The sequence below is a fragment of the Brassica napus genome, chromosome C8, assembly GCF_020379485.1.
Source record: "Brassica napus cultivar Da-Ae chromosome C8, Da-Ae, whole genome shotgun sequence".
NCBI lineage: Eukaryota > Viridiplantae > Streptophyta > Magnoliopsida > Brassicales > Brassicaceae > Brassica > Brassica napus.
The window spans coordinates 18,342,052-18,362,515 of NC_063451.1; the positions used below are offsets into that span (position 1 = coordinate 18,342,052).

The following is a 20,464-nucleotide window of genomic DNA, read 5'->3' on the forward strand; positions in this document are numbered from 1 at the left end:
TGAGTGCACTTGGGAACCAGTAACAAGGTTAGCGGAGCAGTTTCCTCAGTTCCAGCTTGAGGACAAACTGAGTCTTCTTCGAGGGGGTATTGATAAGTTAGCTGTGCCCATGGCCTTTGTGCAGAAGAAGAAGAGAACCGTGAGAGGAGCTAGAAGTGGCTGAAGAAGTTTTAAGTGAAGGAGAGACTCTAGCTGAAGAGGAAGGTTCAATAGAGTATTAACAAAAGAGTAATGAGAACGATGTCGTTTTATTATTTACAAGAGTTGTATTTAATCTTTGGGTTGTAAACATTTGGGGGATCAAATGATCAACTTAACAAATCTTATCTTCTTATCTTATCTCTCTCTCTCTCTCTCACCCCCTTTTCTGTTACACGATAAACCCTAGTTTATCACACCACCACCTTCTTTGTGTCTCCTTCGGCGAGTCTGAATATCGTCGTGTCGTTATGGTCTCGAGTTCTCCCCCATAATCACCGGTCTCAAGCTCACACCGTCTCACCCCGTCGTCGCCGTCTTGAGCTCGCTCTGTCATCACCGTCACGAGCTCGCTCTGTCGTCACCGTCACGAGCTCGCTCTGTCGTCAAAGGTCTCAAGCTCGCCTTGTCACCACCACTCTCGAACTCGCCCCAGTCGTCACAATAAGAAGGTAGAGCCGGAGGAGGAAGGAGGCTGTTTATGGCAGTTGACGACAGTGAGAAGGTAGAGCCGGGCTGGAGGAGGAAAGGCTCATGGCGGCTGGAGTAGGCAAGGCTAGTGGAGGCTGTCTTTTTGTTTTTTCCTTTTTTTTTAGGTTTAGGCATTTTTTTTGTAAACCAGGTTCTTTTAGATTTGGTTTAGTGTAAACCAGTTTGGACAGATGTGTTGGTTAATTTTTAATTTTTTTAAAAAACTTCTGGTTTAGTTTTGTAAACCGAAATTTATTTTTAATTTCATTTTAATTTATAAATAAATAAATTATATTTTATTTTTAATTTTAAATTAATTTTCGGATTAATTTTTAATTATTTTATTTTTAGTTATAATGTTATCCGATAATAGCAAGCTATAAGAAATACTATTATATAGTTTAGAGACATAGCATTTTTAAAACTGCTATGATACATAGGAGTTCTATTATAGCTAGAGTAGACATAGCGGTTACAATAACGCTAACAATGACATATCATAATTTTTTTACAATGACATATCATATCTTTTTTATGCTAAGAAAAACCATTTTTGTAGTGATAAGAACATTAAACCTAATTTGTCAGGAAACAATATTAGAAAACCTCTTCTTACGAATTCAAGTTATTTTATATAACGGTTTTCAAATCCAAGTTATTTTATATAACGGTTTTACAAAATTTTGATATCTATAAAAAAAAGTAATGATCAAACCAAAATATTACGGGTATCCGATTATATCTAAATCATATTTTTTAATTTAAATATATTAATTATTTTTATATTTAATATCTAAAATATATAAAATATTTTAAAATTGTCCAAAATACTTGAAAATATATACAAATAGTTAAAAATAGTGTTGAATTCTTCAAACTCAACAATCAGAAATCCGAATAGAGACCGAACCAAATCTAAATGGGCATCCAAACCCGAATGAGTACCAACATCATATAAATATATTTGAAAAATATAAATAATTATATTTGATTTATAAAAAAATAAAGCAAACACCCGCGCGTTATCTTTAAGAGCGGATCATAGGGGAGACCAAAATTACCGGGTTCCGACTCTTGGTTGAACTTGTTCATTCTTCTGCGGCAAGCGGTTGGTTCTAGCTTAGCTGAACCTTCGGATTTCAGTGTGGGTGTTGTGTTTGCCACTGCTTAGGCTTGATAGAGTTTGTGTCTAGATTTTTATTTTCATTTATCTTCTTCTTGTTTCTTTTGTAATTCTGTCAAAAACATAAAAGCCTGGTAATAATATCTTTACAATTTTACCAAAAAAAAAACTATTAGAGGGGGATTGGGAGCGACGGTGGAGGCACCGCCGGTCACTAGGCCTGAGATCAAGAGAAATTGACAAGGGAAAGAGATCGGGGGGAGAAGAAAAAGAGAGCCTCTCCCTCACCTCTCTAATTTTTTGCGTCCGTACATTTAGTTTCACAATTATTTTCTTGGTCTGAATGTTACATGTTTCACAAAATTAACCTCGTATATATATGCAATTTCGTTTCCTTTCTGATATCATTTATATAGTTTTAGTTTAAATAACTCATTGATTTTTTAGACTTTAACAAAATAAAAGGACGAACTTGGTTTTACAAAATGACCATATTATATAGATAAATTAGATCGTACATCCACCTAAAAAAGAGAAGAAAATTAAATTTTTACCAATTAGACGCTGCATGTAACAACGATATTCTCGACATTATTTGAGAAGTGATTTTCCATGTGTCATCACTATAATGATTTTGAAAGAAAAATGATGACATATTGTACTAACAATAATGACATGGCTTGAATGTAATTGTGACATAGACATTTACATTTAATGTTAATTTATATTTTTGGTAAGTATTTTAGAATATGGTAATAAATCATAAATCATCATTAATATAATAATAAATAATATAATAGTAAAAATATAAATATAATAATATTTTACAATTTCCAAAATATTATTTAATTTTAGTTTTTATAATTTCATAATTATTATTAAAAATTCTTCCAAATTTTATGCAATTTTTTAAAAGTTGTAATTTTATAATTAATCCCAGTACCGTTAGTTTTTTTAAGTTATATTATATTAGTTATCCGCCTAAACCGGAAAATGGTTATTGATTACAATGAAAATTTAACCCGAAAATCGAACCAGCTTAAACCATAGTAAACCACAGAAAACCGGATCCAAGCAAAACCCTAGATCTAGCGACGTTTCAGCCGTCCCCTTGCATCCGCTGTCGCCTTCTCTGAAGCTTTCTCTCCGCCCTCAACAACGTGTATCTCGAGCTCTCCCGGCCAGTTGTAACCACTCCAACGGCAACCACATGAAGGCGATGGGGAGTGCGACCCAAAGAAGCCCCTGTGAACCTCGCCGGAGCCGTGAAGTTCGTAGGGGCAGACGACCTTCACCAGCCAATCTTGACTCGCCATGCATACCCTCCGTCGACCTTACCGGAACTACAAGATGCGGTTTCCACCACTTCCACAAAGGTATCAGATCTGAGAAAAAACCTCCTCCACCTGCGGTCCTCGAGCAGATGCTAAGGAAGAGACACCAGATCTGGAATCCCGCTTCAGAGAGCATCTTCCGGTCCACCACAGCTCCGTCGGTCTCCTCACCGCGCACAGCCGGAGAGGAGAAAGAGTTTCCGGGTTAACATGCAACCAGAAACGCCTTCAGCACCACCGAAATAGAAGAAAAACAAAGAGAAAAAAGCCCTCTCACACCACCGGCGGTGAAACCGACGGCGAAGAGGCAAACGGTGGTTGAAGTTTTAGAGAGAGGTTGGAGAAAAGTTTTTAGAGAGAGATGCTCGTCTCTGAACTTAATAATTTTGAGTCTTCCGTAACTTACCATTATTTTTTTAATATCTAAAATTTTTAGAAATATTATTTATTTTACGCTTTGATAGTTATATACCTAACATTTTTTTCTTAATTTTATGAAATTTTTATTTAATATATTTTAACCAAAAGAAATAGTTAAAAATATTTCAAAGATTATAATTTTCAATATATACATATATATATTATTAAATTTAATAAAAATAATTATTTTATCTTAACTTTTACTTATAATTGATTTTAAATTTAATATTATAAGCAGATAATTAAATCTAAAAATTAACAAAATTTTATTTTAAAAATAGTTTACATTTTAAAATTTTATTTCTGCATATGGTGCAGGAAAACACCTAGTATAATCATTACAAACAAGGAAGGAAAATAATTTGCTTTCTAGAGATCAGAGAATGAAAACAATTGAGTTGATTTTACACCACTTTGATAAACTGGTTCTGCTTTATTTTCACTCAATTCATTATGAAATTCAAGTATGCTTATTCTCTTTCGAAGCTTGGTTTTATGGTTATTCATTATTCTTGTTTATCAACTGAGTTTCTAATTTTAACTCAACAGATTTGGAAGGGCTTAACAAATAATATGTTGGGTACTCGCGATACAGAGGACTTGAACTGCATTTTGGACCTTTTGGTAGACAGTGGAAGAAACAACACTGACATGTTTCTTCTTAGACATGTCACATATTGTTATAAGCTTTTTAACCGACCGAGCAATACTCGTTAATTGGTTCGTCTGGATAAAAAATAATATAGGGAAATCCATGATTTTATAAACATTATGCATACATTATATACTTAGTTTTTCAAAGAATTTTACACAAAATTTATAGTTTTAAGCTCGACCCTAATGCCCAAAAACGTTTGTACATAAATATACGTCAAACAACCGTTGCAAGGACAACAAACTACCGCTGGCTTTCACGTCTGATAGAAAATATCTTTTGTCTACTGGTTACATGTATACACAAATGAGTCATGAATAGCTAATTTACGCATGAGTCTATTTCTCACATCTGCTATACATACAATCCTAAACTCAAACAAGCATGATAATATATGCATAAATAAAATCCATAAACAATATAAGTCTATAGCTTTTTCATTAATCATATTCTTAAACTTCACTTCCATATTAAAACATATGAAAATGATAAAACATGTATTTGGTGTTATGAAAGCACATATTTACTATTTATTCAAGCTTTGATTTGTTTCATTTTAAATAGGTATGTTCAAAAATACAAATACCAAACAAAATATATTCATATTTCATTTAAAAATTTATTTTTATTTTATCGAACGTGATGTTAAAATAACAATAAAACAATCCGACGAAACATAAGATTTCACGGTGTAGTAATGACTATTGCATGGTTTTACTAATAAAATAATGAAACTGAGATCAAACTAATTTTTCTTGTTCGATAAAAATATACAGTAGAACATATATAAATTAATACTCGATAAATTAACAATTTCTATAAATTAATAAATTTAGCCGTTCCTAACTTTCAAATTTTGACATAAATCGATAAAACAATAAGATAATATTTTTGTAGAAAAAATCTATATAAATATATGGTCCCATTAAAATTATAAGTTAATAATTTATATGCATACATATTTTATATAATTAAGAATCTATTATTATATTGTTTATTTTATTTTCACAACATAATTATCTTAACATACTTAATATATTTTTGATGAGATTTAGTAATATTATATCTAAAACCACATTTAAGTTATATGCAATATATATTATATACACCAAATAATATAATAAAATTATATAAATGTCAAATTTCAAAAAATAAAAATTAATGCATATACACTAAAATCAAATATTTTTCCTATCTTTGAATAAATATATCTACAAAAACTAAATAATAATTTTTTTGTAAATTAATATCTCTATAAATTAATAAAATTTTAAAATTCCAGCATTATCAATTTATAGAGGTTTTCTTGTATAACTCTCCCGAGCTGGTAGATCTTCTCGTAAAGCTTTATGTCCTAAAAAATTATAAGATTCCATCGGGAACTTCTTGCAATTGAATATATATATATACTGAATAGAGTTGCTCAGCATTATTATATATTTTTCTTATTTGGCCAATAAAAACACATGTTGCTAATTACTTTCTCAATACTATTTCTAGTTTTTTTATAAGATTGGTTCTTCACTTGTATAATTTTTATTATTAATTGTTGGTGAAAAACTCTGGTAGAGACCGTTGATGGCCTATAATATTTGTCTTAACACAAGAATGAAACATAGAAAATTAAAGAAGAAAAAACAGTACCCATCCACAATATCAAATTCAAAAGGAATCGACTTGTATACAAAATTTGAATTCTAAAGTAAAAGAGTTCAGATACAGAGCAGCCTCCATGGTGCTAGAGAGACACATATCATAGATGATATCAACCACAATGACGATCCTCTTAGATTTGGTCCTGTTGCTGTAATTTAAACAAATCTGAAGTGTAATACTTATCATCTTAATAAGTATATGCTATCTTGATTAAGATCTTAACGAGTCAATCAAACCTTGGCTCTTGCTGCCGTCAGGTAGAGCAGGTGGAGATGACGATGATGCGTTCGATGATGAGTTCGAAGGGGTCCCAGGGTTCAAGCAGTCCTGTCCAAGTGCACCTTCCAAAACATTTTTTTTTTTAAAAAAAAACCTCAAATAAAATATATGGTTCAATTGACAATCAATAATACCAATTTTTTTTTCTTACATTGCTTAAAGCAAGGCGATGTGGCGATATTCATAAAATTGCTGTAACCTTCACGGCATTCACAGCTGTACAAAAACAGATTTTTCTTTTTGCAAATCCCTTCTCCACAATTCATCCAGTGACAAACTATAAAGAAACATCTAGAGTCATATATATATATATATATATATATATATATATACACAATCACACATAGTGTATGGAGAAGCAAATGAGATTAGGGATTATGTTACCATCGAAAAATGAAGCATTGTTGTCTTTGGGAGGCGTTGGGGGCTGTGCTGGAGGTCCTGCCTCACCGCAACTTAGATCAAAGGTACCTAGAATGATGAATATACATATTGTTATGTTATATATGATCACACCAAACTAACTAATTTTAAAGAGAGATGTATAGATAGAGAATTTACAGTTGGGGATGACGCAAGGAAGAAACTTGAGATTATGATCAAATTGCTTCCAACCATTATCACACTCACATTCATACTTAAAAGTTCCGTTTGAAGATGCTTTGCATTTCCCTTTCCCACATACCACTGCCTTGCATATATTATCTATTTTTCAGAAAATTAAATCAACCAACTTAACATGAGTCACAGCATACTAGGGGTGAACAGAGTTGAGAAGAGGAAGACAAACCAAAAATAGGAGATAGGAAACCGCAAGTAGCTGTCTTCTGGTAGATTAGAAGTAAAGCTGCAACGAAGCATAGTGTGTTCGCAACACAAGCCATAAATCTTTCTTCAGTGTTCACAAAAACAAATCTGAAAAGTACTAATAGTATGATAAACAAAAAGAAAACGAAAGATCGTTATATAAATTGGTTGGGGGATTTGGTAAGTGTGTAACGCCATCTGTATGCCTATATTTCTTTCTCTAATACATTTGAGTTTTGTTATCGGAGATTATTTTCCATCTATGTATTAAATTTTATTAAAAAGTACATTTGATATATTAATATTTATACATAAAATTAGTTTTACAATATCATATTTTAAATTTTATAATATTATATGCATATATATATTAATATAAATCTTGTATAAATATTTAATTTATGTATTATTTTAAAATTTTAGTATTTTTACAAATATAACTTTTCTAATTATTTTATGAATCTGGATTCGGATCTGGATACTTGCGGGGATATCCGCAAGTAGTATAATATCTACATGGATGTCCAAAATCTAAATATCCGGAAACCACGAATCCGGAAGCTACGAATCCTGATCCAGATGCTAAATCCATGGATCCGACAAATCAGGATGCCCTAAATTTCCTTGATAACTGGATCCGTTCTACCCCTAGTTTGGTGTTTCATGCCTCTTAACTATGGATGTTAAAATGGGAACAACCATATTAAAAGCTTTAGCCATAATTCTGACTTTTAAAACATGGCTCAAGAAGTGATGCGACCCAAATCATCAGCTATGTCTCAACGAGTAGCTTAAGGTACGAACCAGCTAAGCAACTGATCATAGCTTGGCTTAATGGGCATTTTATGGGCCTTATCGGTTTGATCCATGAAGTTCTAGACCGAGAGAAGCTAATGGGCTTGCAGAACGTGGAGGCCTTATGCTCAATAAGAAATCAGTGTTTGGATTTGTCCAAGAACGACCCACCAAGAAAATACAAGCCATGGTCGTATAATATATCAATCCGATGGAAATTCCGAGATATTCAACCATGCAAAAGGACGGAACCCGTCGAAGAGTTTTGCGACCAAAACTTTCAATATTCGGTCAATAGTCTTGATCTTTGGTCAAGTCAATATTCCTAGTCAAGTCTTTATGGTTTTAAGAGCTTTATAGTTTCTAGGATTGACTAGAATAATTATTTCTTCCACAGCCCATTATATAAAGGTTTGCTATTGCATTGTTTTAATCATTCAACTTTTTAATAAAAACATTTCCTTTTAACTTGTTGAATCATTTGTTCTTCATCGAACATCTTATCTTCTGAGTCGTCGGAGTGTGTCATATCTTCGGGCCTAGAAGTTGGTAGTATCAAGAGACTTTCCGCACCTCTTGTGTCACCATTCGATCCACATCCCTTGATCGTTTGTGCTTTCTAGCTCATTCGGTGGAAGGCTTATCCAATCCACCAACCTTAGAGTGATCCTCAATTTAAGGCGTATCAAGAAGGGTTCAACATAATTAACCCGAATATTTATAGGACTTAAATTTTATCCCATTAATTTCACTTCGCATCATTTTATACAGTATTTAAATATACTAGGGATTTTCCCGGGCTATGCCCGGGGTGTTCGTATAAGTTTTAGTTAAGTTATAAAAGTTGACACTTATATATGACCATAATTGTCGATTTTAAACTATTCAACTGGTAAAAAATTTAAATTTGTTTGCATATATTCATTATCTTTTGTCTAACAAATTTAAAATAGTTTAAACTCACAATTTGTTATTTTTTATTATTAGAAGTCATATATATAATTATAAGTAGGATTAAAAAAATCTCTAAACTTACAACTGGTGTAAACTTTGACTTGAGATTCATTGAGTTCTTTTTTCTGTAATCAACTTAACATCCTCAACTAACCATTGAGTTTTAATACTAACTTGAACACTTTCATAATAGAAATAGTATTGAATCAAAAATTGATCCAAACACAAAAATAATATCATTGTGCAAACCAAACCAAACTAAAGAACAAACTTTTTTTTTTTAAAGAACAAAATTCTTCAACAAATCATGACCAAAACTTGATATTTAAAACATATAAACCAACAATGACTCTAAATTAAGAATGTTGGCATCGTCTCAAAAACCTTAGTCTTTTCTTTTATGAAACCTCATAGAAACAATAATCTTCCAATTGCACTTTTGATCATTACTCATCACAACTTTTTTCCATTTAATAATAGTGCATATGAAAACAGAAAGAAAATAAAATTATTCACCCATATGTGTCCGGTAGTTCCAAATACACAAAGTTACAGAACAGAAACTTGCTAGAAACCTGCAAGATAATGTGATGTCAGTTCCCAAGTCATGCGTAGTAGAAAATAAAGGTAAAAACTATAAAAGCAACATACATGCTTCTACTCCACAAAATTAAGGATACCAAGTAGTCTAAAGTTGTCTTTCAATCACTACAACTAAGCTGCATGAAAGAATAATCAAATGCTTGAAATTGTCATGGTTCTGTAGGATGCAGATCCACAGACTTTACTCTCTCAAATATTTGAGCTAGTTGTTTCTGATTCAAAAAAAAAACAATACATTGAATCATTAAACATAGTCAAAACCATAGTGAATGATCCAAAAAGATCTCCAAAATACAACATCGATATAGTAAAACAATACCTTTGACTCAAGTCTGAGAAGCTGTTTCAACAAAAAGACAAAAACCAGTAGTCTATCTTCAACTATTTGATTATAATATTTGATCCAAAGCCAGTTTCGGAGGTGGAGAGTACCCTTTCCGTTAATATAATCTCGACACCAGATTCTCTTAGATTCACATCTCATAGCCGCCATTCTGACCAAATATCTTGCAAACTCATACTCCAACTGCATCACGCCATAAACAAATACTCTCTGTTTATTCAAGTACCATTTAGTCTATGCGTGTGTGTTTTCTAAACTGAGAGGTTCAGAAAATGATAAAATCAAAACATAATCTTACATGAGCTTCATCGTCTTGAACTTTCATAGACCTGAACATGGCTTGGACCCGCACTGCAGATCTATCGAGACGCTCCCTCTAGATGTTCCCCCATTTAGTTCTCGGCTGACCAAATCAGTATTAAATATTGTTTCTGAGCTACAGATCACTATAAATATGAACAATCAAGTTTTGGAGGTTTTAGCTCACATGGTATTTTTTTTCTGCAGGAGCTTGAGTAATGATCTGTGGATTTGGGTGATATGCGTTCTGTTTCTCTTCATATACTTCATTGTGCATGATACAAAGAGTCTAACTCTTTAAGAAATCGAAGGCAAAGGTTATAAAAAGGTTTCTCTTCTTAACTTCATTTTTCTGTACTGCTTATGAATGGCAAGCGTATGAACCACATATATGTTTTCATTCCCTCACAAATCTGTTTTTCAAAATATCACTGTAAATTTGTCAAAGAGGAAAAAAATTCTTAACTTTACTATACATCATGTTTTGAAACAGATCATGCATAGTAGTAGTAGTCTATGTCATTTTGGGGTCAGCTTACTTAGGGAGACAGGAAGATGAGTTAGAAAAGCTTGCAGAGGAAACATATTAAATCTTTGAGCCGCCGCCATGGAAGCTTCACAAGGGAATAAACTTATGGTTGTTGTGGGCTGACGTAAGCCTGCAATTAGTATCTAAAAGTAAGATTTCTATTAATCAAAAGGTAACCAATTGCCAAACAATTCATCAAGCAAGCTTAGCTCACACACTCATACGCATAGTATGTAAAGAAAAGAGTGTCAAAAATCTGTGGGGAAAAAAACTGCAAGTTAGGGATGATTTTTATACAATAAAAACGAAAATAGAATAAGGCTAAACTGAAGAGAAGGGAACATAGATGCATACGCAACATCATCTTAGGGCTCACATCAACATCTTCAGCCTTGATTTCGTCCGATACCAAGAGAAATGAACAAAACATCTAGATTTAGACACAATTCAAAGATTCATGTTCCAAGATTCAAACTTTAGTAAAAGAATTATTGAATTTACTCACAGCCTCTCAAAACATCTCAGTGTTTTCTTGTGACCGGACCGTACCGGATTTTCCATCAGTAAGAAGCTTCTGTACCAGGAGTTCACAACTTGTGAATTCCCGGTGGATTTAATTGTCGTAGCTGTAGCTTCTTCAGTGGAGGTTTTCGATTAGAGATGGATTTATTATGAGATGAATCTCTCTATATAGAATGAGAGAGAGAGGGGGGGGGGGAGTGGAACGAAACCATTAAAGAAGGTTTAAAAAGCATAATAGATTCATAAAAGTGAGTTACAGTAATGGCGAAGTGGAGAGATCTTGATCGGTGACGACGAAATCGAAAAGTCGGAGAAGATCAAAACTTTACACTTCCTACACGTGACATGGCTTGAATTGGACCGTTTAAAATGTTAAAACCCCAAAATCGAAGACCAGTTCGATGATGACATGGCAAAAACATGATATCTGATAGGCTGATTTTTCAATCCGACGTGGCAGAGGGCTTCCTTGATCCCTTTTATATATTGGGATTGAAATCATAGATGTGTTTGATTATGGAAATTCGAGTCTTTTCATCAAAACCGCAAAATCGAATTTTCAAACCAAATAACAAAAGTATAGTTTTCTACTAACAATCAAATGAAGGAGTTCTCTGAAACATGAGTTACTGATACTGTGCAACCCGCAGACTAATTTTATATGTATATTTTATTAATTTTATATGTATATTTTATTCTTTTATTAAATATTTTTTTTTTATGAAAAGGTGAGTATTTTTTTCCTGTAAAAGTGATTCAACTTTTAGATTATATGCTTATTTAGAATGACTTGCTGGATTAAATGTTAAAATTTGATTGATCTAAAACATCTGAGTTATTAAAAAAGCATTAAATGTTTATATATAAATAACATGATGGGCCATCAGTTCTATTTTTTAAATAATTGTAACTTTTATTTGTTTTAATTAATTAATTTCCGAAAAAGATGTAGATTAATACAGTTGGTTTTTATTGGGAGTTTATAATTGTTAGTTTCATAAAGTTATTTACTTTGCTAACATATTTATTCTTTCTTGATAAAGGCCAATCCGAATTGTGAAAATTCATTATGGTAAATCCTTTTGGCTGTCACCATATCATCAATCTCTGATCCGATGCGACAACAGATTTCAGAAGCACTACTTTTTTTTGGGAAGAAAGACCAGAGGTTACGAACTTTAGAGTCTTGTCTGAGTTTGATCCATTGATTCCTGGACTAAAATAGAACAGCCTGTCTTCTTCCACAGAGGTCACCAGTCTCGATACCAGCTTAAAGTGATTAGCTTCCATGGATTTATGCTTACATGGAAACATGGTTCCTTGTTGATCAGCATGGAAGAAGTTGAACGTCAATCTCCTTCTATGTTTCTGGATGGTCTCTGCTAATTTTGTTGAGACCCGAATACTATATTTGAGAAGAGAAAAATATTAACTGAAAAAGAGTTATGTATTCACATTATATACTTTCTTGAACATAAACTTTGAGATCAACATTTGTCTTGGTCTTTCAGGCGAATCAAAATCGGAGCTTTCATCTTCTGTAAAGTGATTCTCCTCCTCCCACATTGCTAATATGTAGTCATATGTTCTCATCCTCTGCAAGTATTTGAGCATTACTTGTTAAAGAACGAAATCTGAAACATAGTAATTTTGCTAGCTTTATGGGTAGGAGACTGTAAGAGTTACCTTTCTGATGAGAACCAGATGAAAGAGGAATAGCTACCCATGGCTGCTGAAACATAGGCCGTTAACAAAACCAACTTAACCAGTAAGAACACAAAACATTACAAACTTCATAAGGCAAGAGAAATTGCATTAGATTTCATGAGAAATAAGCAAGTGTGAAGAGCATACATATATTGTAGGAAGAGGCCATCTAGGGAACACTACATGAAGCCTTCTCTTGAGTTTGGTTTCCGTCCCTTTCTTGGCCACAAAACATCTGAAAAATATGGCATGGCTGTTCCACATTTTATCATTAGCTGTTGCAACAAAAGCCAATCAATGTTGAACTTGAATGAGCTATAGGTTTCTGTTTTAAGTAGTTGAGAGAAACAGTACAAACCATGGGCAAGACCAAAACCATTAGAAGTATGAAAGTGGTGTAGTTCCTTTTCCCAATCGCAATTATTGAGCCACTGATTAAACCAAACATCCAAAGAGTAAGCTTATGGATAAGAAAAAAAACAGCAGAGATTTAGATTCATGTGTTAAACCACCAAATCTTACCCTGGAATTGTGAGCAAACCCTTCAACACATCGGTTACATGGCCTGCAATGCTATCACTGCGTTTAACTTAAATAAAACACAAAGAAACCGTCTAGAGAAGTTCTAACTTTCATAACAAAAGTGGTTCTGAAAAAAGGCAAACCTCTTAATCACAAATTTAGCAATAAGAGATTATATCATCTTTCTCATGAAGACTTGCGTAACAGCATCATCTTTCGTGGTGAAATAGTCCCACAGACACACACCAGTCAGTGTGTTATAAGATAAAGATGAAAAAAATAAATTACTAATATATCCAAGACTATTGAAGCTTTGGGTATCCTAACGGAATTGAATTAGGAATATAAGTGTTATCTTTCAATCTAGAGCTCTAACAAAACCCATCCAGAAATGGAAATAACTTCCGAAGCATTTGTTACAGGTATTGTTTCCAGGGCAAAAGGGAGCATACCTGATAATCAGAAAGACCCGTTTGTTAAGATTCACATTTTCATGCACATTATCACTGCAGAGAAAGACGGTTCGGTGGACGTGTTTCGGACGATTATGGAGACGGGATTCCAGCTCGTCAATTCTATTCCTTCACGGTATTTGATGAAGTTCCGTACGGATCTTAACATCAAAACCTAGAATCTGAACGAACCGGCTAGGATTCAAATTCAAAAAAGGGATGTTATCTAAGGGAGAGTCTGATCCACTCTAGGTGAGTTTCTTCAGCTATTTATTGGACGCCTAGATTTCATCGAGATTCGTCTTCTGCGAATCGATATTTGATTGCTTCTCTGCAACTTTTGATTCGAGCTTATCTTTGTTGTATATGTTTTTTCTGGTGAATTCTGCGAGAGGCAGAGATTCGTGGTGAAGGGGTTTATATAAGGTGATAAACAAAAGGAGTCGGAACGATAACGTTATTCGGATGAAAGGAGTAAAGAGCAGAACTGAAGGACGTGGAGGGGATAATAAATTCAGATACGCAGGGAAGTGGAAGAGCCAGGGAATCTTTTCTTGCGTCGAATATTAGGTAAGGTGGGACTTTAAATGGGTTATGACGAATTATTAGGATTATGAGCCCAAACATATGGCTCGGTATTGTTTGTATTGACTTAAGCAAATGACGTGGCAAATTAGAAAACTCTTATTGGACGATTTTTTAAAATGATGTGGCATGCCTCTCCTTTGAGCATATCTTCCTTTTAGTATTGTTAGATTCCTTTCAATATCGAAGAGTGGTGATATTAAAAAATAGATGCTAAATTTTCAAAAAAAAAAATCAGATTTTATAAGTTCAAACCACATTCAATTACTATAACTAAAATATTCAATAAGCACAACATGCCTCATTCGATACATTCATTCCGGTTATAAATCTTATTGGATTATTAACGAAAAATTCAACATATAAATCTACTTTAAAAGGTATAGATTTTGGATCAAAGTCTTCTCTAGAAATAACCAAATCATCATTAGGTAACTTTGATCTGAAATAAAACAATTCTTGTAATTTTGGATCAAAAATAATTTCAGTGGCATTGAATTTATTAGAAACAATTACTGCTAAACCTCAAAAAAATAACAATAGCCAATAAACATCATATATTATCAACAATTTAGATCTTAGAAATAATAACAAAAAAATAAGACCTTTTTGTTTTCTCGTACAGAAACAAATCGGGCAACACACACAAAACATGATGCCTCATTAGATTTAAATTAAATTTGATACTTATTTTGTATACTCAGACCATATCATACATGTTAAACACATATCACTAAATTTTAAAATTTTAAATTAGAATCACGTCATAAAAATATAACAATATAAAATTAAATACTGAAAAATCTACATTATCTCATTATTAGTTCATTTTAACTTAGTTAAAAATCTTTTTTTGCCATAAGATTTTCTAAAGGTTCAACATTCACAACCTTGCCAATAATAACTAAACACAAAACATTAGAATGAGGAACTGACGAACAAAGAAAGCATACATAAGACACATCAATTAAAACACAATATGATATATATATATATGTGTGTAGAAAACTCGCCAACGAAAACTTCTTATTCATACTCGTCTTAATATTTCTTTAAATTCTTTAAAATAATTATTTGCCAACTCTTTAAGAAAATCATGACAATGAATGATTGTAGTTGTTCTATATAAGTTTATCTTAAAATCATATTCTATATTATGTGGTATAGTTGGTGAAATTACTCAGGATAAAAAGTCTCTTTGAGATAACTTAGATCGGAAGTTATCAAGAGAACTTTCATCAATAGAAGCATGAATCTCATTTCCCTAATTTGTTTTTTACAAAATACGTGACGAACATCAAATCGAGTAATTATGCAAATCAATAACAAAAGATAAAATACTATTTATACTGGTACCAATACAATTCTATCGAAACGATTTTTGAATTTTTTTTTATGTATTCTATGATTTCAATACTTTAACTTTAATCTTGTAACAATCTCTAACCAAAACAAAAACTCCAATAAAACAAGAGAAATTGGCTTCCTCTTAAAAACATCGTCCATCAAATGTATGATGACAACTGTATATACTAATATAGAGTCGGTACATTATTATTATAATATAATATTAAGATATAATCGGCATTATAGATGGATTCAATATAGTACTTACATATAACTTTCTTATTATATATATACTATTATTTAACTATAAGATAAGATAGATTATGTTGCATTTGGAGTAACAGATATGATTTTAAAATTTAAATTAATGATAACTAAACAAAATTACCTTAAATTATGTAGTATATGTCAAATAAGAAAAAGATACTTAAAATTATGGAGAACGTGACAAATAATCAAATTTAAATTTAAATTAATGAACTAATGACAAATAAGTAAAATTACCAAAATTAAGGAGAACATGACAAATTAGTAAAATTACCTTAAAAATTATGGAGAATATAACAAATAAACAAAATCACTTCTCAAATACTATGATGTAAAATATTTTTGGATAACATAATATAAAATATTTTTAGGTAATGATGATTATCAAATTGATTATTTTTTTTATTATGGATAATTTTATATTAACAAATCTAATCTAACTATTTATTAAGGGTAATAATGACTTTAAACTCTCTAAATTTTAAAGTGATTTCAAAAAAATCAGCCAACTTTTTTCATAAATTCTTACAATGAGAGATTTTGATTGTCCTAAAAAAGTAATCTTAAAAGATAGATGATTCATTCTCATGTGATATATATATTAAAATAGTGTCGGTTTAATATTACTAAACCAAATATTATATAAACCTATATATAATATTTTAATATTAGTAACGTAAATATAATATAAAGTTAACTATGATATTATCGTTAGAATTTTTTATTATTTTTAAGATAATGATAAATTATCAACTAAATCACTAAAAATATTTAAACTATTTTTGCATAACTTTTCTGAAATTTTTTATCTTATTATGTTAAATTATATATGAAAACGTGAAATAAATGATTTAAGATGGTTAATTTTATATTTTTCATAATAAACTTAACTTATTTATTATTTAAAGTTAAATTTGAAAAGTGGTATCAAATTTTAGGTAGAGTTACAAGTGCTATTGAATATGACAAACTAATGACTGAAATAAAATAACTAATAACTAAAAGTGAAAACATGACAATTAAGCAAATTACGTAAAAATGTGGAAAACATGACAAATCAGTAAATTTACTTTTCAGATCTATCTATCTATCTATACTAATAAAATAGAGTTTTTTTCTCTCTTTCGGGCAAAAACTCTCGTTTGTATTTTCGATTGGGCTTTATTTTTGGTTTGGGCTTGAATTTTTCTAATTAAAATTTGTTAGGCTTTAGTAATGTAGGCCCATGAGAATATGTTTAGCGTCTTCTTGCGTTAGAGTTTCGTCTCTCTGCCCACCAAAGTTGCAGGGATCAAAGACGACGATCGCCTCTCCGTGACGTCTCACATCTGCATTGATAACTACTTTCCCTCCCAGCTTCTACGTAATTAACCCACTCCTCCCACTCTGTAGCATTCAAGGTATATAGTCCATTGTGGTTTAGTAAGTTCCTTTTAAGAAAGCTGTTTTCTTGCAGCATGGTGTTTTAGATTCTTCAATGGGGTGAGTTTCACAGTCTATCTCTTTGATGACTTATTTTGTTACCTCTCTATCTCATCTGTTCCTTTTATCTTCAGATAGGTATCTAATGGAGTTGGTGGATATCCTTCTTTTGCGGCTTATGCTCAAGGTCAGCGCCAAAACAATACTTATTTCTCAAATCTCTTTGTGATAACTATATAGTAAAGATTTACCATATGATTCATTCTGTTTCTTCTTGTTAGGGTACGATGTTTACCTAGGGAACTTCCGCGGTTTAGTTTCAAGAGATCAGCAAAAACATTTTTGTCACAAGAGTGAGTTGTATAGAAACAAACTGGTTCTTCATGGATCCTGAATAAAATGCAGTTTCTGGAGTTACTCCGTCAATGAGCATCCAAAAGAGGATATCCCCGCACTGATAGAGAAGATTCACGAAATCAAAACTTCAGAACTGAGACTTTACCAGCCTAATATGGAAGAGGTAGTACCTTATAAGCTCTACATTCTCTCTCAAAACCTAGGGGGGGCTGCTATTTTGATGTATGTAATCAATCACCCGTAGAATCGAAGAGAAAACTACACAGACTCTCTAGACTGATCATGATTTCTCCTGCCGGGTTTCACGAAGACTCCAACCTGCATTTTACGTTAATAGAGCACACATCCCTTCTCTTGAGCCGCTACTATCCAGGATTGTTCCCGCTTTCTACATCCCCACTAGATTCTTCCGGATGCTTCTCAACAAGTTAGCTCTAGATTTGCACAACTATCCTGCTGTTGGTGGATTGGTCCAAACATTGATGAGTTATGTAGTTGGTGGAGTCATGGGTTTGCCTCACTATAACATGAACGATATGGCCCATGTATTCTTCTGTGTGGTTCTGCATCTTGCTCAGATGAAACGTAGTAGTATGTTTAAAATGTTTGATTATGATAGTGTTGAAGCAAATATGGAGGTTTACGGGTCTCCTAAGCGTTGGATCTTGGATAGTTCTATGGGTTTGTTGATGTCACTGTGGATTTAGTAGCTAGAAAGAAAGATAAAGTGATTAGACCTTCAATGTTTAGGAAACATTACAGGGTGATGAGAGAAACATGTGTTGTTGATGCTTCTGACAATGAGTTTGAATATGCTCATTTGGATTTTGCCTTCTCTCACTGTGAAGAACTTTTGGCTTATGTAATGTGGTGGTTGCTGCTCGTGGAGCCAACATCGAATCAGCCGGTTCATAAGAAGGGGATGAAGCTGAAGAATAAATTGATACATCTAAACCTCATCTATGAACTATGTAAAACTAGGCTTTTATAAAGTTACATGTAGTTTCTTTTGTTCTCGAGACTGGCTTAGAACACAGTAGATACATGTATGGGTCTTTATTCTATTTAAGTCGAGTACTGAAGTCATTTACCCAAAACCAGAATACAAAAAGGAAGACGCATATTATACAAACTTTGTATGATGTTTGTTATTACAAATGTATCGGTGAGGTTTCTACAAAAAGCCATATGTATACAATACACCTATTTTTTTTTACTTAAATGCTGATTCATTCATACAAATAAAATAAATTCAGCAAAACACTCATAAAAAGTTTAGGAACTCTGTAGACAGTGAAAAGGAGAGATTGTTTGGAGCATCAAACTCACATATCCTACTGTTTAACATGGGGCCAAAGTTAGACACATTCATAAACTCATACGTCCTATACAGGTAGTCGTTCCTCAATTGCTACACAACGTATGAACATGGCAGCAGCTGAGTTAGCTATGAGATTTAATAACTATGATACGGCCTCACATGTTCCTATTTTATAAAGTATTTCCAGCCGAGTGCGAAATGCAAACTTGAGTTAGTAATTATAATATGAGTAATCATCATACATGCAGAGAACACGGTGTCTACATCACATGGAAGCAACACCAAACTGATTCTTTTTCAAAGCAAGCCCTACACAGCACTTTCTCCTGGTGCAAAGACACATTTGGAAGCTAATAAGAAACACCAATAGAGAAAAGCTAATAATGGATAGATACACATGAAAGCATGCATAGAGAAAGCAGAAAATTTACATTTTCCAGTCTTTCATATTCTTGCTGGCTGAATTTGTGATTTCGGTTTGTTTACATTTATATACTCAAATTTAGGTACATTTGAAGTATAGAGGGCATCAAATTAGACCAAATGCAAACATCACATATAAATATTGCAACTACACACAAGACTCGTCAACAAAGAGAATCTTAATATCAGTGTTGATTGGAAAAGAAAAATGCAAGAAATAAAAGTGAATTCATCTCTTCAGCAAGATATTCTTTTGGCATTTTCTTTACTATCTCAGGCGGATGACCGCTGAAGGTACTGTAACTGTTTGTACAAAAACAAATAATGCAAAATGTTGTAAAAGACTTTTTCATTAATTATTACTAAAAACATCTCCAACTTACTCTATTTTTCATTCTAAAATAGAGTTTATAGTAAAACTGCTTCAATGGTACTCTATTTATCACTCTATAATAGAGTGAAAAATAGGTTTACTCCAGATATAAAATAATTTTTTTTGGTTCATCACTCTATTATAGAATTATTTTATTTTAGTATTATTATATTTTAAAGTAAAAAATAGAGTAAACCATTGGAGATGGTCTAATATTTTATAATGGCTTTTACTTCATTTACGACTTAATCAACGTTTATTAATAAAATATTACTAATTCATTCCTCAGAATCTGAACTTTCGAGAAGGTGTTCTTCAAGATATTCCGATACAAAAATACAAACTTCAGACATGTATCTTTTCTATAGTTTCTTAAGCTGGACAGTCTACTATTCGTTTATCCAATTATGCTTTCGGGCCTGACTTCGGACATTGCAGTGAGATTAAAAGGGGAAAAAATTAATGACCTGCTCCATATGTATATAACATTTCAAATAATAAAACAATATCCAAAATTTTAATATATATATAGTCCCCTAAATTTCAAATAATTGCTTAATACGATTTACCCTGAAAATACACCAAACCCAAATGATGATTCTTAACGAAAAATAGACATGATGAGTAAAAAAAAGTAAAGTTCACAAGTTCTTAATTTTGACAAATTATGAGCTACAATGGGTCGGTTTAATATAAAAG

At 32.2% G+C, this 20,464-nt stretch overlaps 1 protein-coding gene and 1 pseudogene across 1 annotated transcript; one reads left to right on the forward strand and one right to left on the reverse strand.

The window, feature by feature from the left end:
• Positions 1 to 5,756: 5,756 nt before the first annotated feature.
• LOC106412813 lies at positions 5,757 to 7,280 on the reverse strand. The gene is made up of 6 exons (XM_022707986.2): positions 6,927 to 7,280; positions 6,698 to 6,841; positions 6,521 to 6,607; positions 6,288 to 6,413; positions 6,094 to 6,198; positions 5,757 to 6,005 (listed from the first exon to the last, which is right to left on the reverse strand). Exons 1-6 carry the CDS (start codon positions 7,018 to 7,020, stop codon positions 5,914 to 5,916), a joined length of 648 nt encoding a protein of 215 aa, XP_022563707.1. The 5' UTR covers positions 7,021 to 7,280; the 3' UTR covers positions 5,757 to 5,913.
• A 10,408-nt stretch (positions 7,281 to 17,688) lies between these two features.
• Positions 17,689 to 18,799, forward strand: LOC106412812 (annotated as a pseudogene).
• The last annotated feature ends 1,665 nt before the right edge of the window (positions 18,800 to 20,464 follow it).

Excerpts from the sequence above, each read along its gene's own strand:
- LOC106412813 (XM_022707986.2), bottom strand. The coding sequence starts at position 7,020 with ATGGCTTGTGTTGCGAACACACTATGCTTCGTTGCAGCTTTACTTCTA. Across the intron at positions 6,842-6,926 it reads TTTCCTATCTCCTATTTTTG|ATAATATATGCAAGGCAGTG; the intron begins GTTTGTCTTCCT and ends TCTGAAAAATAG. Across the intron at positions 6,006-6,093 it reads TGACGGCAGCAAGAGCCAAG|CAACAGGACCAAATCTAAGA; the intron begins GTTTGATTGACT and ends TTTAAATTACAG.